Raw genomic sequence first — 22,879 nt, 5'->3', positions numbered from 1 at the left:
TATTGCAGGTGACAGCAAAAAATGGAAATAATAATTTTCTATTCTCAAGTGAGTGCTTGTGTTTATCATGTTTGTATAGACACCACTGATAAAACTGACTCTTCTACTGTAGAGAAATCTATCAACCTTAGAGGCACGTACTACAGCTTTATTAATCTGAATGGGTAGCTTGAAAAATCAACTTAAACAACTGAGTAACTTAACTATTAAGGACTTCCAGTTTAAATATTGATTGAACTTATTGATCGTCTCTTACTCACTCTCCAGCTCTAAAAATTGCCCTTAGGGACTATTTTGGGATTGAAGGAAGAGGGACATAATGTTCGTTTCTACAAGTCATTGCCTTATTACTTACCCAGGAAAGGTAACTATTGGCCAGCAGTTAAAAAGAATTCATAACTCAGTGTGCATGGAACATTTGTTTACTTCACTTGTTAGCTTTTAAGCTTCGTCAGAATAATGAATTCCAGTCTAGGTTTTAGTGTTGACACTTTGGAAAGGTAGTTCTTGTAAAGAAGTGTGACTTGAACAATGCATGATCAGTAGTAGTTCAAGAACTAACTTTAGCTACAGTAGGAAGTGAGTGTACAGTATTTACGTATATTTAAACTTTATGAGCAGGAAATGAATTGAACCTCTTTTTTTCATCACCATCCTAGAACTTTTCCAGGGAGCAATTTTAATGGTGCCTAGCAACTCTAACTGTCCCGAATACAAAATCCTGTACTTTTTTGTTATTAAAAGATGTAAAATAATAAGCGACATAATGTTCACTCCATGACAGTTTAGAAACATGCTGGTGGTGTGCTTTCAGCTCTTAGTGTAACCGTTGTAAAAATGCAATGTAATGAAATGTGCTTCAAACATTTTGAGTTTTAAAAGCAGTAGTTCTTTTTTCCCTATAGAGGCTGTTCTGGCACAGTGAAGCACACACAGAAATTTCATGTTTCCATTCAGGGTAAAATGTTCAATCGGAGTCAATACTATCCTACAAGCCAGTCAATTAAGATATATAAAGTGCAAGTCGGAAGTATAGTATTTAAATGAACAGTTGTTAATTCAACATTTAAAGCACAGCTTGCTGTATACAAACACATATACTGTAAAAGAAAAAAAATCTTTCTTTCAGCTGCTTGCACTGAGGGGTCTCCACAGCGGATCATACATTGACAACTTGGCACAGGTTTTACACCAGATGCCCTTCCTGTCACTGCCCTTTCATTTTTCTAACCTGTCTTGGGACTCCACTGGGTAGTATGGGGGGTGGCATCATACTGACCGCAGGGCTCATGCCCGGATCCTCAGATCCCCAAATCAACAACCTATAGCCTTAGCCTCCTGAGCCACCACCACTCCTAAAATCATACGTTTTTTCTACCATACTTAGAACTTGGTAACTGGTAACCTTAAACACTGGTATCGATCATAACAAGAAAAGTTGTACTACTTTACCATATTTTCTTAGATATACATTACCTAAATAATAACTAGCTCAGCAACAAGTAATTAAGTGCTGTCACTGTAGCTCTAATCAATATAATAAACTACTAAGTTGGCTTAACTGTAACGATTAATTATTATTAATGTTATCATTAATGTTAAATTACCATGCTGACAAAACCATAAAGCTTAAACAAATGTGTTATCTATATCATACATTATCCTTTTTTGTTATGCTTTGTCACCATAGTAAATTAATATTAATTTCAAAATTAATACTTTATTATAGTAATAATTCTATTTTAGTAAGTGATTAGTAATAATTGATTGAAGGACTGCTGTGGTAAAACTTGATCACTTACTGTTAAATGGCAAAACACACACACATACACACACACACACACACACACACACATATATGTATATATATATATATATATATATATATACACACACACACACACATATATATATATATATATATATATATATATATATATATATATATATATATATATCACACACACACACACACACACACACACATAAAAGCATTATCAGCAAGGTTGGCTAATTAGCAGCGTTATGTTAACGGTAATGTAATAAGAAACTGAGGTTCAGATGAGGTGTTGTTACTAAGAGACTCTAAGCTTTTTACTGTACAATTGAATATATGTGTTTGAAATAGCTACTTAACGGCAGGCTTGTTGTTAAGGCTTTTCCCCCCAGGTTCCCCCATGCAATCATAGCTATTCACATTGTGTAATCTGTATCTTGTTATTCAGGGACTGGATACTTAAAATAGGGCAGTCGTTGTTACTGATTACATTTCTCGCTTCATTGCCAGCTTTTCTGTTTGTCTCTGGGACAAAAGGAAGTTTTTAATTTCACACTTGCTGTTCGGTTACATAAGTCCAGCTATAAAGCCGGCAGTATATGGTCTATTCTTTTTATTTTTTATTTTATTTTTTTTTTCAGTCAGAGCGGCTATGCTGCTTGATGTTTGGACAGAAGTATTTGCTTTTCTTCATTCGAAAAAGATACTGTATGTGCAATTCTGCCTTGAAATGTTGTCAAAAGGAAATCTTAGTCTTATCCTTCTAATGGAGAGTGGAAACATTTATCTTTAAAGTGTGCAAAAGATGCTTTACCTTGCCTCCTTAAAAAAAGAGCCTTTAAATGCATGTCTGGAACATGATTGTCAACTGATCAGGGTTTGAAATATGGACATGCAGGCCAAATTTGGAACATAAGCATATGCATATTTCAGGGAATAATATTAAGGGAATAATAAGTTAGATATTTCTTATAAAGGCTTCAGAGCGGTGTAGTAGTGTGGGTACTGTATGTGTTTTTAAAATGCTCGTCTCTTGTTTGTTGTTGACCAAAACTGAAGTGTAGCAGTGTTTGCTGACCCATAGCCTGGAGTCACAATTAGCCCAGCAACAGATATGAGGCTATGCAAAGGTTAGACTACAATAGCAACAACAACAACAACAACAACAACAAAATCAGTGTTGTCCATAAATTCTTCTTCTGGTCTGTGTTTCCTCATAGTGCATGCTGAAATATAAAAGTCAATTTCAAAAAGATGCTCGATGCAGTGTGTACATTTTCATATGGCAGCTTTATTCGTCAAGAAATTACAGTTGATTTAAACAAACCCTGCCCACTTGCCATCACCGTGTACTTCTTCGTGTCCTGTGAAGATGATTGGTCAATAGATTTTGCAGCAAGCAAGCAAAAAAAAAAAAAAAACTAAAATAATAATAGGTTCCTGCATATCAAATACACAGAAGGTTTCACTTTGTTGAACTGTGCTTCATTTTGCATTGGTCATTAGATTTCCACAGACACTGCCTCCTGGAGTCCATGCAGCTAAATATTGTATCAGTCTTTTAAGCGCTTGTGGTTTTCCATTGTGTAAAAGTGGATAATGACATCCAAAAGCTGATCGAAGTGATGCTTCCATGTTAAATATGTTAGTTGTGTGACCAATTCTTGTAGGCCTTCCTCTTGCTGCTTTTTTAACCCTCTTTAATACCACCATGTTGCCAGATTATTAAGTACCTAGTAGCGTGTGGCGTCTCGGTTTTGCCGTTGTGGTCTGGGGATTGTGTAGGCCACTGAAGCAGGAACAATTTGCTCCCATATTCCTGGAGCCGTTCAAGAACAACATGAGCGTGTTACCCGAGATATTACCCTACTGAAAATATCTTTCTGAGTGTGGAACTGTGAAAGGGGTGGAGTTGCTCTGCAAATGCCGTGCTGATCAGGTGGTATTAGGATCTTAATTGTACATTCTTCAACATTATCTGTGTAGTCACTCTATGCAAGAAGCTCAGTTGAAACTTGATGTTCACAATCTGATCGTCCATCGTGAGGCAAAAGGAACCTGGATTCATTTGTCAAGTCCATGTGTTTCAGTCTTGGCTTGAGCTGTGCCTTTATACCCTCTGCTGCTGATCTTAGACAATTGGAGCTGTTAAGTAGATGTGTTGGAGATCGCACACCAGTGTTGGCTTCTGGCTGTGGCATGTGAGTGTGCCTGCACCATTCTCCTTTGATCGGCACTGTGTTTTTGTCCACAGGATCTCTAATCGCTTGGAGATTTCCTATAAATCACTTGTGCTTAAGAAGCCCAGGACTAGAAAGATATCTTTATGTCTCTCCACCAACAACAATAATGCCATTGATCACACATTTGTGCATTCTGCTCAATGCATAACTTGACTGTAGCTGGTGCTGGTCTGATTGATTTATACTATACATTACAGTCACATGACATAAAGCTTGGTCAAAGGTTTCATTGATGTAACGATGGGGAGGTGGGTTTTTAGAATAAACTGGCAGTTCAGTGTAAACTTTTGTGTTATATTTATATTTAAGCATGTGTGATCTATAAAGAGATTGTTGCAAAGAAAAGTGATTTCTCACGGATAATTCACTGAAAAGTTCAAACACATGACAGTTCATTAAGTCTCAGGTTAACGCAAAGGTGTGGAATTTGCAGAGATCACTGAAGACAAAAATCATGACTGTAACGAGAGTCACCAATGAGATATGAATATTTTCAACACATTACAAAAATAAAGTACATCATATTATTTAGACATCCCTGCAATTCCTTCAGGATGAAGTGTCTTCCTGTAAAGAGGCATCATCATCATCATCATCCTCACAAACACTAATGCATGATTACAGCTCTCGAACAAGACACCCATCGCTGTGCTTTGTCCCTTATGCATGCTGCAGACCTGACCTGATTCATTAATACAGTTGTATCAAACTCACTGTATCTGAAAAAAAACAGGTATTAAAATAAGAATGATTAGGGACTATATAATAAGCCACAAACTGATTTCAATTTTTTTTGCACTTTAAAGTGTGTTTTTTTTTCTTTTTCTCTCTCTCTTTTTTTAACACAGGCCTTCATAGAAAGTTTTTATACATAGACATACATACATACATACACACATATACACACAATCTTTAATCCAGTTCAGTCTCAAGTGTCAGTCATAGAACTGTGCTCATAAAATAAATCACTACTTTACATTGTGGGCTGGAAACTTAGCCTTTTTGGATAGTTCTCTCTTTTGTGCTCTTATATTCATTCATCTGTTTTCACACCAGAGGGGTTTGATGAAAATCCTTACACACTGTCCCAACCCAGCTTCATTGTGCTGAGCTGTGATTGGCTGGCTCGAGTCTAGAAATGAAGAGCCAGCAAGAGGATGGGGGTGAGGAAAGCTGTCACTGCCCGGTCAGTGCTTTCAGGGCTGCTGCCATACACGTCAGGTAATGGAAGGGTAGAGTCAATCAATAGTCGGTCTCTCTCGTTCATCTGTGTGAGAGAAAAAGGGACAGAGACAAAAAAAAAATGGAAGGGAGGAAGGCATTTAGCTCTATGATGCATAAGAGTTTGTATGTCTGCTCGTGTCATTTTTGTTTGTACTGACATTCTGTCTGTTCTGTTTGCCTTGTCTCTTCTCGTTTTCTTTTTTTTTGTCTACCTCCTTTAAATTATCATCACACCCACTCTTTTACCCTCTGGTCACGTATCTTGCATCAGTAGAGTAACTTGCGCAGCAGGAATTGACCTACATAAACCTCAACCACATACTCATACATAGAGACACAGAAGCTGCGGAGCACAGAATCTCTTGGTGATAGACGGTTAGTTTACCTGGGTGGGTATTTGAGGATGGAAGATGTTCTGCTGGCTTTCCACATGAGCTGAGATGGTGGTAGTGGTTATGGTGCTGGTAGCCAGATGATGATTGGGAGTGTTGGTCTTTGGATTAGCTGCTCCAGGCTGGTTAGCTGTTGATTTGTAATCAGTGTCGTTGCCAAAAGCAAGAATTGCGTTTTCTGTTTTGAGGAATAAAAAAAGAAAGAGAGAGAGAGAGAGAGAGAAAACATGGTCAATGCTTTAGATTTCGTCTTGCTTTGGTAAGCTCTCTGTTTAGCCTGCGTTTCTTTGTCAAGCGCTTCTGAACAGGCTCAGAAAGCAGTCAAGGTACTGTTTTCCAAGAAAAGCATTCACCACACAGAGCACAGTCAATGAAAAACAGATCAATAATGAGTAGAGAAAGTGGTCTCACTTGTACAGAATGTCCTGTGTGGGTAGGTATTTATCACTGGGTTCTGTCTGTATGTTGCCATACTAACTTCATCTACAATAAATCATAGATTTGTAGCAGGACATAAGATTTACCATGCATTATCGCACAGCAGTTAACAACTGAGTTTGGTGATAGCTTGCGAGGACAAACTTCTCATGCACTTGCACAAACTCCATAACAGACCTAGCACTTGTATGGCTGAAACCGCATTGTCTTTAAATAGTTATCATAATTACAGTAGGAACGGTATAAGTAGGGACAAAGCATATAAAGACATTACCACTATGGCACATGCACTAATTTATTAGTAATTATTTATACCATGTTCAAATCTGTATTTGAAACGTCATGATATCTGTTTCTAGCTTACTGCTTGAGTGTCCCCATTCAAGCAGATATCAGACTGAACATAAGTGCCTGGGAATGCTGCCAAGACGGCCACAGAGAAGAGAAAACGTATTACATGGACTCGTGGCATAATGCATAACTCGCAGTGGTTCACACACTGACTGCAGGAGCCTCTGTAGATATTTACTCATCACAGCACTGCCTGATTTCATAAATGAGCTGAGCTCCTCAATAAAAAAAAAAAAGAAATGTTGTGAGTGGAATCAGGAGGTGAGAGCAGAATTGGAATGAATAAGCACTCTGGAGTGTTTTGTCCCATCAAAATGAAAATGATTACTAGCATAGCGAAATCCTCCGGTGCACAACATTGCACATGTGAAAGCTCAGCAATACAGAGGGTTTTCACCTTTATCAGAAAAAAAAAAAGTTTCATCATTTGTGGTCGTATTACTTGATTAAGTAAATCATTGCACATTCCAGTGTTCGGCCAGGGAATGCAGTATGTGTGATCTGACAGCCGAGTGTGAAATGTTAAATTGAGCCAGTAGTGAATAAAACATTACTAGATTCTAAATCAAAGGATGTGCTTAGCTGTTCTGGAAAAAGAGAGATCTCATACAATATATTTGATTTTTCTATTGAAATAAATTACTTACACGCAGCTTATTTCCAACAGCTTAGTGTTTTTAGGTGTCTGTTTACACACAGGTGACAATATGCAGTAATTGGCTGTATAGTACAGTTATTTACTTCCTTAAAGATAAAAAATGCTGTGTATACTTAACAGGATCGGAACATTCTTGTGTAGCAATATTTGCCAAGCTACCTTAATACAACACTGTCCCGATGAGACCATGTATCCAGTGTTCAGCTTAACTATAGTATTATTACAAATTAGGTATCTGACTTTATTTTACTGCATGTCTAGTCAAATTTAGGTGAAGTATTATAGCCTGTAGTTAGGTCTCAAGCTCTAATGCTGGTGGTTCTGGTTTGATAGTAACATGCAAAGCTGCAGGTGTGATGGCTAAATTGGATGTAAACAGCGTCTGGTACACCCAAATGTTCTGTTCTTGCATTAGAATAAGATTTTTCAAATAGTGCCTTATAAAACTGGTGCTTGGCACATAACCTGGGGGGACGGGAATTAAGACTTTGTGCATATTCACACACTTTACACACACAATTCCAATACATTCCCTGGATAGCATCAAGAATGACATGCGAGGTCATGCGGAGAACAGTGAACTGGAATCAGTAGTACATATACAAATCACATATTGTTATTATCTCATCATTTAGATGTAATAGTCTCAACGGCCAGAGTGATAATGTTACGTTGATGATGATGATGATGATGGTCAGTTAACTTGCATGCATGCCTCTAGAGAAGTTCAGTCTGTGTGAATTTTCACTCTTAAAAAAACCCTTAGCTGCTTTCTGAGCTGATCTTTGCTTTTCTCCTCTTTGCAACTCTCTGATTCTTTGCACCATTAGTTTTACTGCAGGGAGCCAAATTACACGCAATTACTGAGACATCAGAGTCAGCGCTTAGACTTAAACCAATACACACTCACTTTCTCACAAGCCAGGGCCTCTGACAATGTGTGTGTGTGTGTGTGTGTGTGTGAGAGAGAGAGAGGGCAGTGAAGTGTGCACCCAGAGCAATTAAAATACAGTAGCAGACATGTCAGAAATAGAGACTTGCTGGAGAACAGGAACTCTGAGTGCTGGTATTGGACTCCGTGATCACTTCTCACCATTGCCTGTGAGTTAGCACTACTGCAAGCAGCCAAACTACACGGTTTCATGCCACTGAGCTGTGAGCCAAGGCTTCCAAGTGAAAAATGCTTCGTCACTGCAAGGACAGAGACGTCTGACCCTAACAATAGTTTCCTGAACTGATTATGAAGTTTGGAGTAAGCTTCATAAAAGTGTGTTCACACAGTAAAGGGTTCACGCAAGTACAATCTATATAGCTATAACACATAATTCAAATTGATATGTGTCACTTTTTGTTGACAAAAGGTTCAGTTTTATTGACATTTTATTGTCTTCTTTCCGAGTGGAGCAACAGAATGGTGTATGTTCGATTGATTGGGCAGAGAACCCTATGACAGTGGGAATTGCCTATGACTAAACTTCAGCAAGGACAAAGAGAAAGGATTTACACTCCTTTTCTTCACGCAACACTCCCAATTGCTGCGGGCAGTGATGTAGGACGCCAACATTTGGTTTATTTTAATTGCAGGAATGTCACAATAACCCGACACATACATTTTACACTGAGGTCATGACTAGAATAAAGTAGTAACCAAAGAAAAATGGAATGAATAAATCCCCCAGCTGGGTTATAGTTAAACAACATACTGTACACAAGACTTAAGATTTAATAGGTAGGTTTCCTGTAATCACATGACAGATGACACGCTGGCAAAAGGGCTAACAAGTGCATCCCCTGAGAGATCTAAATCTGTTGCTCACATGGCAACATAAGTGCAACCATGCATCTGCTTACATGAACAGATCGACGTCTGTGATCAGCGTGTGTTGCAGCAGAGGGAGTGTAAAACAGTGCCATCCTTCCCACTTAGACAGCAGGCTCAATTATACTGTACATCCTTAGACTTTAAACACTCAGGATTATAGGGTGACACTTCTGTTGGCTTTTCAAGCATTGCCCCCTGTAACACTGAGCCGAGTTCCACAAAAAAAATGGGGGAACCAGTAGGAATTGGTACAACTTGGCAGAAGGTACAAGTAGTATTGTCTCCCTTGATGTTTTTTTGGACATGTTAAAAAAAAAATAAGCTGGGTGAGGACAAAGTCGAAGCAGTCATTGGCAGTCAATGAGTTGTCATTGGGATGTCCTTGTGTTGTTGCTCGTGCTATGACCATGGTACTGTAGGTCCATGTCATGTTGAAGAAGACTGCATTATGTTTGTATTACATTCTCCTGGTATGTACCATGTTTATGGTGCACACACAGCTGGTAACCAGGTAGAATTTGGTACAAAAACTAGAGCCAATTCCTCACACCATCACTTTGTGGTGAGAAGCACCGTGGTATTTATATCAACCCACCAGATGCAATGTACTGTAAGTGTGGTGTGATCTGATCACACATTCAGTTCAATCTTTTTTGACCTGGTGAGTGTGTGATCATACAGTATATGTGAGAGGAAATTAGTGACATGATAGACAGATTGAAAACCTGACCTGACGTGCTAAGAAGTCTGAACTTAAAAATGCACACTTTCCCATTTTGACCCTGTTCCCACTGCGTCCTCCATTATTTTTAGAACACAATGGGAACTTCATGCTTTTTGACTGGTTGTGTCTTATAGAATGCAGGTCCAGTTGATACTCTTAGCTAAATCACAGCCATTGGGACAAACAACCAAAAGACTAGTCCTTATTCTCGAGGGACGAAATCAAGTCCCAAAAATGTTTGGTTTTATTGACATTTTATTGTCTTCTCTTCAAATAAAGCAACATATTAATGTAATTTTGATTGATAGGGGAGAGCCCTATGACATTAGGACTTGGGCTTGTTGATGCTGATGTCTCCCTGTTAATGTTGCTGTTTTAAAGCACATTATGAACATCCATGTCAATCCATACTTCACAAAACAGAAAGGGCTAATAAACTGTTTTAGTGGCTCATTATGCTTAATTCGACTTGTGGTTCTTAGCGAAAGACAACCAGTAAAATCAAAAGAAACTTTTTGTTTGACTCTATATGTTTAGTGATTTCGTTACACCATAGTTAGTTCATTATGCTGACATAGAAGGGACTCACTTAGACAGGTGCTGTCATGGAAATGGCTAAGGAAGTCGTAGCACAGCTCCCTGTGATTCCCACTGGCTGCACACGAACACCACGGCCCCACGTTAGACGTGGAGTTATCCAAGTAGTTTGGGGTGATGGTGGTTCCTGAGAAAAAGTCAGAAGGTACATATGAAAGCAAACCTAGTTCTTCTTAGTCAGAATATTCAGTGGTCTGCAGTGTTCCAGAACACTGTGTGCAAGCATCTATGTAGTCGCTTGGTTGCAGGTTGCTATGATTTCACACATTGTTAAACAGTAATTTTTTCTACTACTCCCGCATCACAGCTGTGGGGGTGCTGAAAGGTTCAGAAAATCTTTATGTTCACACTTTTATACTATGTGTGTGGGTGAGAGACTGAGAGACAGAGAGAGAGAGAGAGAGATGGAAAGAGAGATTATATATGTGTTTTTCTGCAACCATTGTGAATTGTGTGCATGGATGTCAACTAGAGATTATAGTTTTTTTTTTGTTTGTTTTTTTAGACATTTCTAGCTCTGGAAGATGTGTGCAAGCATTTTTTTTTCTATGGGGATTAAAAATGCTGCTGTCATACTCATTGTCTGTGTGGAGAGAGAGGGAGAGAGAGAGAGAGAGAGAGAGAGAGAGAGACTTGGCTGTAACAGGAGAAAGTAGAAGTGCTGCACTTTGGTGCTTTTGTGGCCTGAGATGGACTTGTTTAAAGACATCGATTTCTTTTGTCCCAGAACACAAAAGTGTAACATCTGCACAGCACACCTAACAACGTACTGCTTTAATGCTAAAGAACTAGGCCAGTTGTCTTTCCTCTACTTTTCCCTTCACCTCTTTCTCAGACCACATCGTCCTGCGTTAACATCACAATATATGCTCACTGGTCACCAAGCTGTAGTCAATGAATATCCTTCAAAGGGAAGAATTTTTCCATTTGTTGTAATTATACGAGTGTCTCTTCAAATTTAACATTCTCACCTATCAGACCAGTGTAGGCAATGAGGCAGGCTCCATAGTTCTCTTGTTGGCAGCCGCTGGCAGTGTGCTCCGAGGGCTGGCAGTCATGCTTGAACTGGGCCCAACGAGATCTGGGGGAATCATAACAACACATCCATCATCCAGCCAGCCAGCACATTTCTCTATCACACAGACACGCACACTTCCCACGTTTGAGTAAGGTAGATGGAGGTAGTTTGGGTCACATCAGGCTCAAATTGGCATCAACATTCCCCAAATAAGCAGACACAGGAAACATGTGGAAATGACAAAGCAGATATTTTTATCTAAAAAAAAAAAAAAAAAATATATATATATATATATATATATATATAAATATATATATATATCAGTTAACCGCATAAAAGAAGACACCCTGCCTTTTCTTCTATCACACACAATCTGTTAAAAAAAAGATGCAAGAACCAAAGGTGGCTGAAGTGTGTCAAGACTGACACACCCTATTGTTCTGAAACTTAACCACACTATGTTTCTCGCTCTACTTGCATACCCACAGACATTTTGATTTGTTAGGTCTCTTCTTTGTCATCAGCCGCATGGCAGGCGTTCAAAAAAGGCACTGCTGGAGTGCCGCCATGACTTCCAGACATTTAAGCACTCAGAGATCTGGAATCAGCCGATTGATTTAAGGGGTTGTCAATAAGTCCTGATTGCGTATGGTAATAAGACGTTGTGGCAGTAAGTGCCAGCAGCTGGGAGTGGTAGGATTGTGGACAGGAGAGATGGATGAAAGAGTTTGTGTTTGTGACATGAACAGTTTGTGTGTGTGAGAGAGGGAAAGGGAGCTGAGCTCTCATTTTTAACTCCACAGAGAGTCTTGAGAAGTGACTTTTGCTGTCAGTGTACTCCCTCTTTGCCCCACTCTAATTTACTAGCCAAGTACCACATCTACTTCAACAGCTCCATATCACAAAATGGCTGAAAAGCAATAAGCAGGATGTTTATTTGCTACACCACTTCCCTTAACCGAAACTGGGGCTGTGGGATTTCTAAATAGTAGGTCAAACTGTACATCAAAAATTTTTATGCCTGTAGACTAAATCCACAACCATTACATTACCATCCTACATAGGGTTTGCTCGACACCTTTTAAAAATAATATTATACATTTTTAACCTATGAATCATCCATCACTGTTTGATAAGAAAAAATGAAAGCGATCTTAGTTTCAAATGGATCGCATACTCACTTGCACACAAGGTCATCCTCGCAGGCGCTGAGCTGAGCCAGACAGTTGGGTTTTTCTCTTTCCTCATATGAGCATACAGGGACAATAGTTTGGCGTCTGCGCTCAGAACATGCTGTGTCTGAGCACGGACAGAACAGCAACTCATGTGTGTAGTCAGGTGGCACACGGTCAAAGAACTTCCTCAGAGCTTTGTTGCACCGTGCACGGTTACAAGACCCTGCTTTCCCTGTTGGGGTGATGCAGGCTGACACATACTCTGTACGCAGCTTCTGGCACGTATCATCCACATTGCAGGCTTTGGCCGCATCCAGACAGTGATTCACCGTCGCCATACCTGCGTCAGACTCTGCAGACAAGGGTGAGGAAGGAGAAGCAGGGGCATCAATCATTTGGCTTATTTATGAAACATGGAAGTGAGCTTGTCTGTAAAAGTATACTAGAGTCAACATACTGGTCAAATTGTAAGTGCACAAGCTCTCACTACTCACACGAGGGTTTGAAAGAGTGCTTACAACCATGTTTTATTTATGAAAAGTGGCAACATATAAACTGAAGTGGACTCTGCACTGTTTCTTTACCCAATAAATCACCTATGATGAATCATAGTTGATGGAGTTAGTGAAAGCAGAATGTTTCATGGCAAAATGTGTCTTAAAATGTCTTTCTGTCTAACAAATTGAACTTGTTCGTCAGCATTAAGTGTGCAACATCAGTGGAGAAAATGTCAGCCACCAAAATGAGAACATAAAGGACTATGAGGCTCACGCTGCCATTTAAAAACTCGTTTTTTGGGATTTTTTTTTTTTTTATTAGTAAAGCGAAAACTGATAATTGATTCCATACAATGGGTTCCATCTAGTTTTACAATTCACAAAAGGAACTGTCCAGTGCTGAAAAAAAAACACCAATCTGCTTAGTGTACATTCAGTTAAGTTCAGTTCAGCCTTTATTCGTCACACATACATTATTGCACATTGAAATTACAGTGGCATCTGTCAAGGGATATATTAGGCAGGAAGGTAAGAATCACTTGATTTTTTGTCTTGTAAGTTTTTTTTGGTATACGTTGATGATTACCTACCAAAAAGTGGTTCAAAAACAACACTAAAGTCATTGGTGCCCAAGGCTCACTGATGCATGTGGGGAGTTAAGGCTAGCCCACATGATGCAATCCCACAGAAAAGCAATTATAGAACAAATTACTTAAAAAGTTAATACGTGCTGTGAAAGATGTCAAAACCCACAGTGCATCACAGCTTGCTGCATTTTGGGCTGTATAGCTGCAGACAGGTGTAGAAAAATTTTAACTGACCACTGCTAAAAGTGCCTACAATTGGCATTTAAGCATCAGAACTAGACATCACATGATGACTGGGAGAGTGTTACAGTAATTACCTGGGCAAGAGATGGCACCCTGTACTATGGCAAGAAGGCAAGCCGGCAGAAACTTTTCTTTCTGTCATTCATATGGATGTTATATGTGCTGCAAATCAAGTACACCCTTAATGGAAACAACAGTAATCCCTAATGGCAATGACCTCTTTCAGCAGTATCTTGCGCCCTGTCATGCCGCAAAAACTGTTAAGGAATGGTTCGAAGAACATGACAAAGCTTTCAATGCGCCAACTTAATAGATACAACTGCACACCTTCAGAGGTCTTTTGGTGTCCATGCCTCAATGGATCAGAGCTGTTTTGGATGTTCATGATATTAAGCAGGTGGATCTACTGGATTATTGTATAAACCATTGGACAACTACAAGAAACCTTGCACAATTTATTATTTTTTGAGAAGTAAAACATTTCGAAAGCTTATTTGTAGTCTGTAGATGACAGAAGTCATGAGTGTTTTTCAGGTGTCTGGCAGTGTGGTTTATACTTTTTGCAGGAAGTGAGTCACATGGTTGATGACTTATGAACAAGCTCTGCAGAGGCAGGAGGCATTTCTCTGCAGCCTTTTCTGTCCAGATGCTCTTTGTGGATGCATCAATATCAAAAACACTTTCTCACTGCAGACATGAGCCTGCTGCAGTCAGGAAAGCAAGCTCGGGTAAATCACTGAGGTGAAGATGCCCAGTCTTTTACAAGCCTTTCTCCTCTGGCTTTATAGTCTCAGTGAGGTTTGTTGAAAGTGCAAACCAGAGTATAGTGCTGCATGGTGTGGTACTGTACCTCACTTCCCTCAGTAAAAGTGTAACAGTCCTTTTTTGCACATACATACAAAATCCTTTTATACACCAGCTCACCTTTTTTTTCACAGATACTTATAATGGAGAGAGAGAGTAAACTCCTCTTATGTGAACTTTCTTATGGTGGAACTAAATGTGGACTAAATCAAATCATATTTTTGCTGAACTAAAGTGTATCAAATCATTATGGATTTCATAGTACTGTTTTATGTTATAATGTAGACTTTGTAGAGCAATGATCTCGGACAGAGAGAGAGAGATTTACACCCACACTATAAAGTAACACCGTCCTAAATCCCCTCACACACTGTTAATGAATATAGGATGTGGTTAAGTATAAGGAGGTGCCAGTCCTCCATGGCCTGTGTGCTGCTAGTGAATAGAACATGAGTAGGGATAAAAGTTGAATGAGTCTGGTGTCTGTATCAGGAAGAATGTCCCAGCTGAGACTGCTTCTGCTGCTGCTTCATTTTTCACAGCAGACTAATGTAGACAATTGAGACAGACTGCTAGCATTACCACTATTGGGCTCTTCTTATCATTCTCCCTTGAATCATTTTTTTTCCATCTGCTTGCTCAGTCTTCTTCATCTTCTTGCTATCCTTTCAACCATTTCATCTCCCCAATCCATTTCGTCTCCTTCTTCTTCAGACATTATCTCTCAACATGAAATCTACCTTTACTATGCAAGACTCCCTCCAAATGTTAGACTCTTCACAATGTTACTTTATAAACTGGAGGCACTGTTTTTCTCATTGCCACTCATGGAAACAAGTTTAAGTATTGTAATATATTAATGAAGAACAGATGGTCAAAGGAACAAATATCTGCCCACACATTCTCATTTAGGGGCTGATGTTAGATTAATTTGTATGTTTGTAAAGGCAAACAAATAAAAATGTGCAAATGACCTTTGACCTTAAATAGTGTTAAAACAGAAAAAAAATCAAAAATATTTATAGCTATTTTAGCTGTTCATTTTAGCTAGTTGGCTGTCTAATATGACTAACTTAAAAGTCTATTGAAATGGGTGCCCAAATTTCCAATCGAAATCACAGACTTGCTTTGGAATTTAAGTCTTTATGAGTTCTGACTTGACTTGAACTTGTCAATAGTAATTTTTATAATTAGTCCTTCCATGATTACCCAAACATAGTATAAATGAAAGAGACAGAACAAAATTTTTATTTGCAAATGTTTAGTTGCTTTATTTTGTTTATGTATTTTGGGTTATTTGGGGGAACAAATGAAGATATATTTTGACATATACAGTAGTGTGGCAGCAATGCAGTGTATAAAATCAAGCAGATACGGGCAATCAGATTCAGGTATTGTTTAAATCAACCATCTGAATGGGGGAAAAATGTGATCTCATTGATGTAACTGTGGCATGATTCCTGCTGCCAGATGGGCTAGTTGGAATATTTCTATCACTGCTGATCTCCTGGGAATTTTATGCACAACAATTTCATTTACACAGAATGGTGTGAAACAAAAATCATCAAGACATCAAGTGAGTAACAGTTCTGTCTTGACAAGAGAGGTTGAAGGAAAATGGGCAGATTGGTTCAAGCCAACAGGAAATATGCAGTAATTCAAATAATCACTACACGCATGGTGAGAAAGAAAACATCAAACCTTGACTTGCATGGGCTACTACAGCAGAAGACCAGATCTATGGTGGGCACTAAAGTAAAATCACTAAAACAAGTCATTTAAAAATGAGAAGAGAAAAAAAAATGTCTTTGGCTGTCAAGTTTGTCAAGTTTGGATAATCCTGTGCTCATTCTATCTCAGACTCATTTTCTTGCCTATTATGAGTGGAACTAAACCAATCATTTTGAGTTTCATGGTTTTATAGGGCATGCGCCAAAATGTACAGTACTGAAACTTTGCACCTCGAATGCACATGTGCGTTTGTCCAGGTGGCATAGCTCCAGTCGCACGTGTTCCCAGCAGTTAAAAGGAAGTTGTGTTGTGCAGTTGTTGAAAATGGATTCCTCAACAGCGGAAAAAGTGTTCATAGTTGAGTATTATTTTCATAAATAGGGTCCAAGATTGAAAAAGGTAGCAGAACAGTTCAGAGAGAGAGATGTTATAACACGGCACAAGTACACAGTTATCTTGTCTATTGTTATGACATTTCGCCTTTCTGGTAGAGTACCGTGTCAACATTCCGCGAGCAAATCGTCTCTTTTCGCAGGAATCTGCAGCATCCTTTGTTCCGCGATATGTTTGAGAATCTGCATGAACGTACAGTAATGAACACTGTGTACAGCGAGGACACTTGCATTACGTGTACTGTGGTAAGTCCAAATTTTTTTGTTTAGCGACAAAAGGGTCTTAATGAAGTCAAGGCCAAATTAGGATTGTCAGGTTGGATGTTAATATTTCTTTGTGTGTGAAAATGTGTAGTTTTAAAACTTTTTAAATCATCTACTCTACCTTCTTATAAGCCAATCTGTTCCTGTGGCTATTTTCTTCATCTTGGAGTTAAAGTGTTCCTAGGTTGCTTTAAAAGGACCATTTTGAATCCCATTGCTTGGGTTTTCTGACATTGTGTGAACCTTCCCATGCCTCTGTCTCTTACTGCACCTCTCACTCTGTTCTCTGTCAAATGTCTATAAAACACCTCCATCATTGTTGCCGTGAGCGCTCCTCATGCCTTATACTGTAATACTTCTTATGGTTAGTCTCTGCAACATCCTTCCTGGAACTTAACCAGAAGCTGTTAATTACCTTTGCTCTTTAATGTAACAGATGTATGTGACACATGGTCTTTGGCTCAAAACTTAAATGCTCTGTCTATGCTGTTAATAAAGAAGACAGAACATTTAAACACTGTCATGCATGCTGTGTGTATATGTGTTGGGTGTGACTGTCTCTCTCCCGGTTACCAAGTATTGAAGCAGACCCCTTAGCATTTCAGAGCATGGCGAATATTTCATGCAATCCTTTTTATCTCTTTCTCTCATTTTAAACTTAACAACCCTTTAAATTTAATGCTTTTCATCACTTCAGTTTGAACAACCCTCTAAATGACTGCTATGGGCATTTCCTTTATAAAGTGCTCTGTATAGGATTCATTATTTCGAATTGGAAAGCCCTTTCGAATCCTTCTCGTTTTCCTCATCATCTTCTTCTCTTTACCAGACACATGACGTCCACGCACCAGAAGGGAGGAAGTGGACGTCATGAGGACAGCCGCACCTTTATGCGCAGTCACACAGTGTTGACCACATAGGTGTATTTTGTTCATTTCTTACATGGTGGGTTTATTTAAGTTCAAAATTCAGAGATGTTGTTGTGTTGCTTTTTTACAACTGCGTAGCCATGTTTCTATGCCATGCTATGTTATGCTAATGCTAAACCTAATTCTGAGTTCAGTGCTGTTTTGTGTTTGTTCTTTCGCTTTAATATTGACATTAAAGACGAGCCTGAGCCTCTCTTCATCCGTCCATGACAATCACAAGTCATTTTCTATCATTCTCTCTCGTTCAGTCACAGAGGAAGCCCTGTCGCATTGTATGCAGAGAGGACTGTAATCAGAGAGTGGTTTGGCAGCATTTCATTTTCATCCATCATTACTGGATTTCTTCCTGAGTAAGCCACTGATCAATATACTGCTGAGCTTCCTCACACCAGCACTCATTACCCTGCTACAGGCACTCGTACTGTCTGTGGAGCTCACTGTCTGTATCATAGCATCACATAATCTACTGCTGTGACACAACCTAATATTCCGTGTTCCAGCCTTAATTGACACACACACAAACAAATGAAGGTTGTAACTGTACAGTGCAAAGAAGAATGTGTGTTATCGTGTGGAATTTCTCTCATTGAATAATACGCCTGGCAAAACAGCTTGTGTACAGGTCAGACTGACTTTAAAGTGAGGGAAATAACTGTTGATCGATGTTGTCAGGGGAAAAAATATTTTACTCTTTTTACGGGAAGACCAAGCTTTTCTTTAAACCTCTTCCATCTTTCACTGTTCGGTTTGTTGATTTCAGTGTACTTCATAATTTCATGTACTCGGTATCATGAGCACATGGCGTACGCTGGCCGAATGACCCAGTTACCCCAATAGTAAATATTTCTATCACCTTAACTAAGTGTGTTGTGTTGCAAAATAGGTACTTGTTTCACAGGTATAATGGGCTCTAAAATGGCTATTTTACAAACGTGCAGTGCTGTTCTCTTGTGCATGTTCTGTCATCCATGTGCTTTTGCATATTTTGCAGAGCCTTTTGTTTTTGATCTAGTCTTGGCTTTATCCCTGTCGTTGGTCTGTTTACTGTTTACACTTCATTAGCTTGTCTGTGTAGAACAGGCTGCTTCCTGTTCTCACTGCAAAGTCTTATTGTGCAAATGTCAAGTATCTTCAAATCAAAGCCTCATTTTCTCATGTTCCTGCATTTCTTAATTTCAAAATTTTACCTTATTTATGGATATATCGTTTACTGATGCCGGTCTTGCACCTTCAGAGTCTGGGTTCAATTCCCAACTCTTTATAGCACTTGTGTGTTCCTGTACTTGGTGGGTTTTCTCTGGGTACTCCGGTTTCCTCCCCCAGTCCCCCATTAGGTTAATTGGCGTTCCCAAATTGCCTGTATACTGTGTAAATGTTTGTGTATGTGTACAATATGTGTGCAACATGTGATTGTTCACGGCCTTGTGCCCTAAGTCTCCTGGGATAGGCTCAAGGCCCCCCGTGACCCTGCATGCAGGATAAAGTGGAATAGACAATGAGTGAGTGAGAGTGAGTGATACCGGCCTGTGCTTTGCCTATATGATTGACTATGAGTGATTGTCAGCAAAATTTTAAGTTTCTGTAAAAGAATTTATCAGCAAAGTACTGACAGGGGCACCAAATAGACGACAATACAACCCTGTATTAAAGGTAGAGCTCAATTTGCAGTTGTCATCTATCTATATTAGCATCTCATTCCACATAAACTGATGTGTGTATGTATTAGTAATTTTTAAGTAATTGGAGTGTGCTTGCTAAGTGTTTGACAGCTGCAATCGTTAAAACGCATGATTGAATAGACTGCATTTAAATCACTGCCATTACAGGCAGACAATTAATCTCGGCCCCTCAGTCCTATGAATGTTTCTCTTCCCCATCATTCCCACTACATTTGAAGTGTTTCATAGTGGATATGACGTTACTAAGTTTTAAATGTGTGTGTGTATATGTGTGTGTGTGTGTGTGTGTGTGTGTGTGTGTGTGGTTGCTGATGAGTAACTATCTCATTATGTCCTACCCTCGAGGCCCATATAATTCAGCTCATGCCTTGAGCACCTACAACCCAAGACTGACAAACCGGCATTTTTATTTAAGCCTTCATGCCGTGCAATAACATGTTTCTAAACGGTGTTTTGAGCATTTGTCAGTGTAGCTATTCTGTAAAGACAGGAAGATTAGAGACATTTGGAGCCAAACATACATACAGCTCATCGTGTCTTTTTCAATATCCGATGTTTCAGTTTCGCGTCATAAAGCCCATCACTATTTTCTCTTTTCATCTTCGTGAATGCTGTACACCTTTTGGATTTCATCAGCAGGTAGAGATTTACCTTCGCCATAGCTTCCCCTTCACTACATACTCTATCTTTCCTATTAGTTTTACTTAATATTTCGTAGCGCTGACTGAATACTGTGCTTTTATTTTTTATATATAATCAGGTCAGAGGTTGAATTATCACAAACATAATTCTCACATAGGAAACATAGTAACCCAAATGTGTGATAAGCATGCAGCCATATGTTATGGAAGCAATTAGGGAAACATGAATATTTATACAGCAAATTAACCTATAATACAATGAACAGGCGGATTTAATTGCAGGCTGATATGATGCAACATGCTTGTCAGAGGGTTGCAAATCTGTATTAGTTGGTAAAAATGTTTGCACTGATTAACTATGTGTGTGCATGTGTGTGTGTATGTGTGTGTGTGTAAAATACATACCTGCAGCGATGGAAGCAAGTCGAACATAATCAAACCCTCGCTCCACAGGCTCATATGGAAAACTCTCTACAAGGTTCAGTCCTACAAATGCACCCACGCACCCGCACACACCCACACACAAACACACACACACACACACACTGGAACTTAATTACCCAGTAAAGTAGCTTTGGGCATATCATGGTTTACTCTGTGTGTATTAGTGATTTTGTCATTGTTTGTTTTGACCTGTGTGTGTTTACCATGTATAACAGACTGCTTGAGGCTCCAGTAGATGCTGAGACAGTTCTTCTCCTTCTTCATGCCACGTTTACACTGGCAGCGGTGTAAAGGACTGGCTAGCAGAGCGGTTACAGCGTTCTCGCAGTGGTTACGGGCCCCTGGCCCCAGCTTCACGCTCCCCCCACCTGCCACACACTGACGCAGAGTGCGTAGTCGTGGACTGCACACCTCATCACTGGAGCATGAATCGCCTGCAGTCAGGCAGTCCCACTGCCCTGCCAACACCAGCCAGGGAACTCCTGCACACAGGAAATGGGCAATTACATCACACCACACTGGCTCTCCATATCGTGCTCATATAATGATTATTGTGTGGACATGATTTGTTCTGAGATAAATGTGCAGGTTTTTCTTGCATGCATAGATGTTCATGCTTTAAAGTCTGCTGCAGTACGATTTAACACCACATGGTAATTAAGGCCCTTGTGTTTTAAAGATCTGTAACACCTGGAGGCTAAAAATGTCCCATTTTTCCATGACCTGCAAAATCACCAGGCATGTCACCCTGGTGGCTCAGAACACCAGACTACTGCAGCCACTGGAACGGCATGAGACAGAAATCCACACACACACACACACACACACACACACACACACACACACACACACACACACACACAAAGAAATGGTATTGTCTATTTAGTGCAATTATCCTTTGTCATTTGAAAATGCTATATTGCAAACATAATATTAGAGACATTGAGTAATTTAATGCAGTGACCAAAAATAGTTATACATTTTTTTTTACATTTTAAATTATGTCGAATACCCTTCTACTCCATTCCTCCATGAATTTCTCATGTATTTTCAATCCCTGTTCCTAATGTCTGTTGATAAACCGAGCTTACCACAAATTAACAGTAAAATGTCAATCAAAATTGATAGGCTTATATGCAATCCTAGCTTAATCATCAGCATTTATCCATCATTTTTATTTATAAAGTACTAATAACTGTTTTGTAGCATCTTGACATTGTAGATTTCATTTCAAAACACAATGGTTGGAGAGAGTGCACAAATTTTCAGACTCTTCAATAAAACACAAAACGCACTGCGCCATGTTACTCCCATCCTCCAGCACTGCTCATCTTGTCCCACCATCTCACGGGGATCGAGGATGACATTCATCCAGACTCTTTTCTATTCTGGCACCTAGATGGTGGAATGAACTTTCTCTAGATGTCTGTACAGCTGAGTCTCTGACAATCTTTAAATGACGACTCAAGGCGTATTTGTTTTTTCAATACTCGCCACCCCCTGCCCCCCCCAACCCAAAGTCAGTGTGACCCAAAAACTCTTAATACAATTTAATTACTTACCAACTTTAAGGTACTTGAATGTACATTAAAATCCATCAAATAGTTCCATAAATAGCTACAGTGTTAATGTCACAATACGCGTGGTGGAAACAATCAGGATGACTTCCATGAGAGAGCATAAGAAGAAGGAGCTGAAACATGAAAGAAAATACACTGATCAGAGAACAAAGACCAGCCCATCTGGTCTGATCCCACAGAAAAGCAAATGCAGCCCAAATCAGTGCAAAAACGTCAATGCTGACCACAATAGAAAGGCACCAACACACCCAGTGCACCATGGCAAAGAGCTCAAGGCCCACTGACCTGGCCTTCAAACTCCCCAGATCCCAATCCAATCAAGCACCCATGGGATGCACCGACCATTTTGAATGCCAGACACTTTTGGGGTACAGCCCCGAGGCCCTGCCCCCTGAGCCAGACCCTGAGGAGAACACAACGCCTAGGTGCTTAGAATGTTAACGTTTTGAATGTAATGGCTGATCACAGTAAGATTATTGCTAAAGCACTATAATCCGAGGGAATTTGGGATATGTAATATAATGAACAAATGTGTTCCAAGTGTCTAATCAATATCCATTTGTTTAATGATGCAATTAAAATTATGCACAGAGTGCCTTGAGTTATTACATGAATCACAATTAACCTGTAAACAACAAACCTGCTGCATCAATATCCTCACTCTAAGCG

General features: G+C 39.4%; 1 protein-coding gene across 1 annotated transcript in view; it reads right to left on the bottom strand.

Moving 5' to 3' along the window:
- Positions 1 to 3,054: 3,054 nt before the first annotated feature.
- gfra4a (GDNF family receptor alpha 4a) overlaps positions 3,055 to 22,879 on the bottom strand; it is a 120,665-nt gene continuing 100,840 nt past the window's right edge. The window contains exons 2-8 of the mRNA XM_053503072.1: positions 20,834 to 21,112; positions 20,592 to 20,672; positions 12,426 to 12,771; positions 11,198 to 11,307; positions 10,219 to 10,353; positions 5,630 to 5,814; positions 3,055 to 5,287 (exon numbers count right to left, since the gene is read on the bottom strand). Of these exons, the coding sequence (XP_053359047.1) occupies positions 5,153 to 5,287; positions 5,630 to 5,814; positions 10,219 to 10,353; positions 11,198 to 11,307; positions 12,426 to 12,771; positions 20,592 to 20,672; positions 20,834 to 21,112 (1,271 nt within the window). The 3' untranslated portion in view covers positions 3,055 to 5,152. The remainder of the gene's footprint in view (positions 5,288 to 5,629; positions 5,815 to 10,218; positions 10,354 to 11,197; positions 11,308 to 12,425; positions 12,772 to 20,591; positions 20,673 to 20,833; positions 21,113 to 22,879) is intronic.

This window comes from Clarias gariepinus, chromosome 8 (genome assembly GCF_024256425.1).
Source record: "Clarias gariepinus isolate MV-2021 ecotype Netherlands chromosome 8, CGAR_prim_01v2, whole genome shotgun sequence".
NCBI classification, from domain to species: domain Eukaryota; kingdom Metazoa; phylum Chordata; class Actinopteri; order Siluriformes; family Clariidae; genus Clarias; species Clarias gariepinus.
The sequence above is the reverse complement of the archived record's forward strand: the minus strand, read 5'-3'. Positions and strand labels throughout refer to the sequence as shown.